This window comes from Lutra lutra, chromosome 14 (genome assembly GCF_902655055.1).
Source record: "Lutra lutra chromosome 14, mLutLut1.2, whole genome shotgun sequence".
Taxonomy (NCBI): domain Eukaryota; kingdom Metazoa; phylum Chordata; class Mammalia; order Carnivora; family Mustelidae; genus Lutra; species Lutra lutra.
Genome location: NC_062291.1, coordinates 62,064,732 through 62,072,230, shown reverse-complemented (window position 1 = coordinate 62,072,230; position 7,499 = coordinate 62,064,732). Strand labels below are relative to the sequence as shown.

The window sequence follows — 7,499 nt, the reverse complement described above, 5'->3', positions numbered from 1 at the left end:
GTGGGCCCTCCCAGCAACCCTGCTTCAGTGCCTCTCATTCCTAAACCAAAGGGGTTTGCATGTAGCTCTCCTGTCTGTGGCAGCTCCTCCCCTCAACCGGAGCTGCTCCAGGAATCCCAGGGCAGACAGGCATGGGCCCAGAGCCCACCACAATTCCTACCTGGTTTCAGAAGTCTTGGGGGAAGAATGCGTGCAGCTCTGCAGATCCCCATCCTCACAACACGTGACACAGCTAGCATTAAACCAGGAAAGAGGAGTGCATTCAAGCCCAAACAGGTAGCAGCTACTAGGCTGTACAGTGAAGTGGCTCAAATCTTTGAGTTGCTACTTTCTAGCTGCCTGACCTTGGTCAAGTGATCTTTCTAACCCTTTATTTCCTCACTTGTAAAAATGTGGATACTATTAGTACTTTTCCTCTGGGGTTATCAGAAGCATTAAATGTGGGAATTTTTAAAGACCAGCAGAGTGTCTGGCATATATTAAATACTCATAAATGTTAATTATTTTATTAATAGAAGTGGTCACTTCAGCCAACAAATTCAGATTCAGCTACTCCCTCCATTACCCACAACCCTGAGACCCTCAGCTGTTCAAAAACACACAGCTTGTATGTGTATTTCTGGAGTGCTTTCCAACACTGACAACTAATTCTCTAAAGATACCAACTGGGTGTCCTTTTTTTTTTTTTTCAAGATTTTACTTATTTATTTGAGAGAGAGAATGAGAGCAAGCATGAGATGGGGGAAGGTCAGAGGGAGCAGCAGACCCCTTGCTGAACAGGGAGCAGGAATGTGGGACTCGATTCCAGGACTCCAGGATTGTCATATGACCTGAGCTGAAGGCAGTCCCTCAACCAACTGAGCTACCCTGAGCAGGGTCGGGCCTGGTTAGTACTTGGATGGGTGTCTCACATGTCAATTCAATTCTTACACGAACTACCTGGGGTTAGAGCAGCACCCAAAAGTTAAGGTCTCTGTCCCACAAGACTGAGCCCACTTCCAATGCCAGTTGCAAGTCACTGTACTTCTGACCCACTGGCTAGAAACTGGGCATTCCCATGCTACAACCTGGTTTGATGATTTGCTAGAATGGCTCACAGAATTTGGGGAAATACTTTAATGACATTTACAAGTTTATTACAAAGGCTACAACTCAGGAATAGCATGATGGAAGTGATCCATAAGGCAAGGCACAGGTTGGGGGAAGGGGCGTGTGTGCCGCTCCCATGTCTTCTCTGGGGGGTTTCATCCTCTCAGCGCCTCCATGTGCTTGCTCTCACAGAATTTCCTCATTCAGGAGTTTCTATACAGTTCAATCTCTAGCCCCACTAGCCTCCCAGGATGCTGGGGATAGGGCTGAAAGTTCTAACCCTCTCCTCCCTTGGTCTTTCAGGTGATGTGTCCCACCCTTAGGGTGGGTGTCCCCACCTTAAGTTACCTCATTAGCATAAGTGCTGATGTGACCTAAAGAAGCTCCTTATGAATAACAAAAGGCACTCCTATCACTCAGGAAATTCCAAGGGTTTTAGGAGCTCTGCACTAGCACAATAACCTGAGGTCAAAGACCAAATATATATATTAAATCATATATTTATCATATATATATATATTTTAAGATTGCTCTAGAAGAGAGAAAAGTATTGCACGCGTAGGACCCACCCTGGCTCTGGGCCAGCTCCTAGGCACCTTCCCTGATTGCTGTGTCCTAGAAATGAATTTTAGCCTGTGTCAGTCACTCGGAGGCCCTGTCCAGATGATGCCCAGGCCTCCAAGCCTGGGTGGTCTGATGCCTGGAGGGTAGTCATAGGTCCCCGAGGTGGGGTGGGGGGTGGAGTGCCTGGGTCCCATAGGATGTCCTCATACAGGCTTAGAACTGGGCCCGAGGGCCGTCCTTGAGCCCCAGTCTGCTCCAGTAGGGTTCTGAGCAAGCCCACGGTGAGAGGAGGCTCTGTTCCAGGCTCAGGGAATGGGGTAGGGGGTTCCGACTCATCTGGGAGGTGTGTCCGTAGTAAAAGCAGGAGCTCAGCTGGAGCCAGGTCCGGTGGGCACAGGCGGCAAAGGAGAGGGAGGTGAGCATCAAGTCGACGGTGCCGGGCAAATTCGGCCAACAGCAGTTTGAAGATCTCACTTCGAAGCAGGGGACTGGAGGGGCCTAGGGCCAGGCCTGCTTCTAGAGCCCGCTCCCATTGCTCCTTTTGGACAAGCTGCCCCACAGCTTGGAGCACAGCTTTGGGCCGCCCACTGCCCAAGAGCAGCTCCAGCTCCAGCGCCTCAGATCTGGTCCCCTCTTCACCTAGGACTGCCAGGGCTCGACGATACAGGGGCAGCCCCGGGCCCCCCGCCCCCCAGCCTGGCCCACCCTGCTGCTGTGCCAGTTCCACAAATGGTGGCAGCCATCGTGGCTCCAGCCGACAGAGGCACTGGCACAGAACTTCAAAGACGGGCAGTATCCCATTGGGGGGTTCCTTTGCAGCTGAAGTACCTCCTAGTACCTTCTTCCACACATCAGGGGGAGCATGGGACCTCAGCCTGCCATTCCCATCTGGCTGGAGCTGCAGGGCCCTGATGATGGCACCCCAGGCTGCTGTAGGAAGGGCTTGGAAAACTGTGTTGAGCTGGGCCAGCTGGTCTCCCACTAGTTCGGTCCTCAGCAGGCGTGCCACTTCGTGCTCTGCCAGCTCAGTCCAGCCAGTTTCCTCATCATCCCCAGCCACCAGGTGGGCTTTGAGCTGATCTAAGGCCCGGTAATCTCGAAGCTCAGCCCTCAGTGTGGTTAACAGTGTAGATGGGGACACATGTCCCTGGAGAATGGAGGCCAGAGCCTGAGGTGCCCGGAATGTGCTGTTGTGTCTCAGTTCCTCTGGGGTGAGCTGGGTACCCCGCAGGCTCCGTCGCTGGTAGTACTCGCAGGCCTCCTCGAACACCAGGTCCTCAGCTGAAGGCACCTCAAGGCCCTGTGGGGCTTCCCAGCCTACTCGAAACAGACCCAAGGCTGAAAGCAAACGAAGACCCCCTCGGGTCTCCAGCTCTTCCTCATCCTCCATGCCAGGGGCTGGGGGTGCCAGTAAATGTACTCGGTCTGTACTTAGGACCTTTCTCTCCAGCAGCTGCCCGCTGCCCATGTCCAGCAGTTCCAATGTGGAGCCCAGCACACAAGCCAGAGTCCCATGAAATGTTCCCAGTGCTGCAGACCCTGCCAGGCCTGCAGGTGCCTCCTGCAGTGTGCCCACAGCCCGCATACCACCATGGGATTGCACCAGGCTCACAGTGCCCCTGAAGTCAAGCAATAACAGTCCCTGGGGAGTTGGGGCCCAGGTATGTACAGTCAATGGCTTCATGGGGGACAGAAGCCCAGGAAGGCCTCGGAGCAGTGTCCGGAAGTCCCATGTGTCCCCTCGTCCGGGATTCAGGCTCTGACTGTGGGAGAGGCCAAGACATGGGGCAGCCACCATCACCTTGCCCTTGCCTGGGCTCCAGATGAGCAGAATGTGACTCACGCCAGGCCAGGTAGTGGCAGTGGGCACCAGGAAGAGGTCCTTGCGGGAGGTCAGTAGTCCGAGAGAGGGGCAGTGGTGCAGCAGGGTGTGTGTGCGTCCCTGGTTGGTGCCGGCCTCCCCGCTGGGCTCCAGGGTTCGGAAGCACACGCAGTGGCTGAAAGCAGCAGGCGGCCCTTGCCAGCCCTCAGCGCCATCCTGCCGCTCCTCGCACCACACCAGGCGGCCTCGGGACGCCGCCACGGCCACCACGCGGGCTCCACCGCCCGGACACAGTTCGGTGCTCCGCAGCAGCCGCCAGCCAGGCCCCACTCCCGCGCCCCACACCTCGGTTAGGCCACTTTCCCACACCAGGACAAGCGCCGGTCGCGCCGGCCACGGCAGGAAGAAGGCATCTAGCGGTGAGGGGTGGCCGGCCGGCCAGGCACGCTCCAGCTCCGCGCCGGGGCCACGCACCGCGACCAGCAGCTGCGGGCTCGGCGCCCCCGGGGGTCGCAGGAGCAGCAGGTGGCGGCCGTCCGGGCTGCAGCGGACTCTTACGGCTGGGTCCCCGGCCAGCAACTCCCGGAGCCGGCCCGCGCCGCTGAAGTGGCTGAGGTCGGAAAGCAGCCGCAGAGTCCCCATACGCTTCATAGTTCGCCCGCGAGGGTGCACGACCGGGCCTGGCCGCTCTATAGGGCGAGGCTCGGCGCTCGGTCGTGGGTTCCCGGCTGCAGACAGAGCCGGGCCGAGACTTCCGTCCCCCGTCGATGAGGTGGGCGGACGCCAGGCCCGGGTAGTCGGCTCCGTCTCACCCGGTTCACGCCCCGCCGGCGCGACCCCGCCCGCCAGGGGCGGAGCCACGGTAGCCTCGCGGGGGAGGAGCCTCCCGAGCACCCAAGGGTCTCAGCGCCTCCTTTCTTGCCAGTACTACCCAGGCTCCTGGAGTAGCGTTGTAGGCCAACGCCCCAAGCCCGGGGAAGCGCAGAGCCTTACTCAGGAATCTCTCAGGCTGAGAGCCCTGAACTGAAAGTGTCACACTCCCAAGGCTTTCCTTCCTTCCAAGCCTCTCTCTTTCACCCCAGTTGGTCATGAAATTTTTCTCAAGCACCTGCTAAGTTCCCGGCTGAGTAGGGAGGCCTGAGCAAAACAGAAAACTTCAACCTCACGGAACTATCTAGTGGGTTGACTATCTAATGGAACATAATAATAACAGTTAATACTTACAGAACCACCCCCCCGCCACGGGCCCCGCTAACAAGGCCCTGGCACAGATACAAAAAACGAAGCACAGAGAGGTTAAGTGAATTGACCAAGATCAAAGGGCTCTTCAGCGGGTAGAGGGAGAGGTGGGATTTCGATCACAAGCAATCTGAGTCTAGAGTCCTTGCACCATACATACCTCTTTACTATAACAACAACTCATCACCAAAACTAAGAATTTGCTAGAAAACAAAATTAAAACACAGTTTAGAGGCACTAAACAGTCTCTAGCAACACCCACAAATTGATATGCGGGAGTCCTTCCGACCCAGCTGCCTTCTCAAGTGTATTCCTTCTCCCTCCAAACACAATTCCTCTTGATGAACCCTGCTTCTCTCTCCTTCCCCCAACAACTTCAGTGAGAATTTTCATCCATTTCTATTTCATCAGCCTCCTTCTGTCCTCTTGCTTTCAGCATAGAAACATTCTCCAGTCTGTTTGGTCTCAGAAGTCACTCTTTTTTTTTTTTTTTTTTTTTTTTTTTAAGATTTTATTTGTTTATTTGACAGAGAGAGATCACAAGTAGGCAGAGAGGCAGGCAGAGTGAGGGGGAAGCAGGCTCCCTGATGAGAGAAAGCCTGATGCAGGGATGGTTCCCAGGACTCTGAGATCATGACCTGAGCCAAAGGCAGAGGCTTAACCCACTGAGCCACCCAGGCACCCCAGAAGTCACTCTTTCATCCTCATCTCCCCACCACCTCTATCGCTGTGGCTTCCTCTCCTCCCTTTAAGGCAAGTTTCTTGCAAAGATCCTCTAGCATTTGCTACCTCCACTTTCTCTCCTATTTATTCCTCAAATCACCTGTGGTAGATTTTCCTGAGGTCTTCAAGTATATATATATTTTTTAATTTTAGATTTTTTTTTTTCAATTTGTCAGAGAGAGAGAGAGAGAGAGAGAGCGAGCGAGCACGGGCAGACAGAGTGGCAGGCAGAGGCAGAGGGAGAAGCAGTCTCCCTGCCAAGCAAGGAGCCCGATGTGGGACTCGATCCCAGGATGCTGCGATCATGATCTGAGCCGAAGGCAGCTGATTAACCAACTGAGCCACCCAGGAGTCCCTCAAGTATATTTTTATTTCCTTTTCTCTTTGAGAAGTTTGATGACCTCCTTTTTGAAAGTCCCTCCTGTGATTTCCATGGTATCTTTCTCCTGTTGTTTTCCTCTTTTTTTTTTTTAAATCATTTTACATTTTTTTTAACGATTTTATTTATTTATTTGACAGATCACAAGTAGGCAGAAAGGCAGGCAGAGAGAGAGATGGGGAAGCAGGCTCCCCGCTGAGCAGAGAGCCCTATGCGGGGCTCGATCCCAGGACCCTGGGATCATGACCTGAGCCGAAAGCAGAGGCTTTAACCCACTGAGTCACCCAGGGGCCCCGAGCTTCTAGGTCTTTAAGATCACTTTCCTGGGAGGATTTGTCTTCAAATTCTCCTTCACCGCTTACTAACTCTGGAGCATTAGGCAAGCTATCTAATTACACCTTTTTCTCACCTGTGAAATATTTACTTCATGAAGTCATAAGGATTGAATGACTTGGGGTGCTTGGCTGGCTTAATTGGTGAAACATATGACTCTTGATCTCTAGGTTGTAGGTTCAAGACCCACATTTGGTGTAGAGATCACTTTTTTTTTTTTAAGATTTTATTTATTTATTTGTCAGAGAGAGAGAGAATGCGAGGGAACAAGCAGGGGGAGCGACAAGCAGAGGTAGTAGCAGGCTCCCTCCTGAGCAAGGAGGTAGTAGCAGGCTTCCTCCTGAGCAAAGAGCCAGATGCGGGACTCCATCCCAAGACCCTGGGATCCTGACCTAAGCCAAAGGCAGACACTTACCCGACTGAGCTACCCAGGCGTCTCTGGTATAGAGATTACTTAAAAAATAAAATCTTGGGGGGAAAAAAAAATCTTGGGGGAAAAAAAAGGATTGAATGACTTTATTCATTCATATACACATGCAGGTGTGCGGACCTTGCACGCGCTCACACAAACACGCGCGCGCGCGCACACACACACACACACACACACACTGCCCAGCCCTTTTTTAATCTTCCATTTTGCATAGAGAAAACTAAGACAGGGAAGTTACCTGCCCAGTTAACACATGGTATACTTTACACATAGTAGGCACACAGTAGGTATTTGTTGAATGGATCTGGTTCCTATTTTTCATTTACAAAGTTGCAATAAACATCCTGGAACATACACTTTTTTTTTTTTTTTTTTTTTTTTTTTTAATAACTGGGCTCACCACCCAGCGTGGAGCCCAATGCAGAGCCTGAACTCAGGACACAGAGATCAGACCTGAGGTGAGACCAAGTGTCAAGGTTAACTCTCGGAGCCACCCAGGTGCCCCATGGAACATATACATTTTTTTTTTTAAAGAGTTTATTTATTTGACAGAGAGAAACCCCACAAATAGAGAGGCAGGCAGAGAGAGAGAGAGAGAGAGGGAAGCAGGCTCCCCGCTGAGCAGAGAGCCGGACGCGGGACTCGACCCCAAGATCCCTAGATCCTGACCCGAGCCGAAGGCAGCGGCTTAACCCACTGAGCCATTCAGGCGCCCAACATATACATTTTTATTCCTAGACGTGGAATTGCCGAATTCAGAGTCCGCTGTATTTAGAAGGTGTATATGTATAATTCTCCTATATTTTAAAAAACTGCTATTGCGACTTGCATTCAGGAGACCCTCAATAGATGCTGTTTTTTCTAATGTCTTTCTCGCGGTGCATTTCGGGAATTGTAGTCCTTGTGATGCTTGCTGGGAA

General features: G+C 52.6%; 1 protein-coding gene across 1 annotated transcript; it reads right to left on the bottom strand.

Moving 5' to 3' along the window:
* Window positions 1–828: 828 nt before the first annotated feature.
* On the bottom strand, window positions 829–4,310 carry HPS6 (HPS6 biogenesis of lysosomal organelles complex 2 subunit 3). The gene has a single exon (XM_047703308.1). The coding sequence runs from the start codon at window positions 4,124–4,126 to the stop codon at window positions 1,718–1,720; it is 2,409 nt and encodes an 802-aa protein (XP_047559264.1). The 5' UTR covers window positions 4,127–4,310; the 3' UTR covers window positions 829–1,717.
* Between the last annotated feature and the right edge of the window lie 3,189 nt (window positions 4,311–7,499).

Coding starts and splice junctions, on each gene's coding strand:
- HPS6 (XM_047703308.1), bottom strand. CDS start 4,126: ATGAAGCGTATGGGGACTCTGCGGCTGCTTTCCGACCTCAGCCACTTC.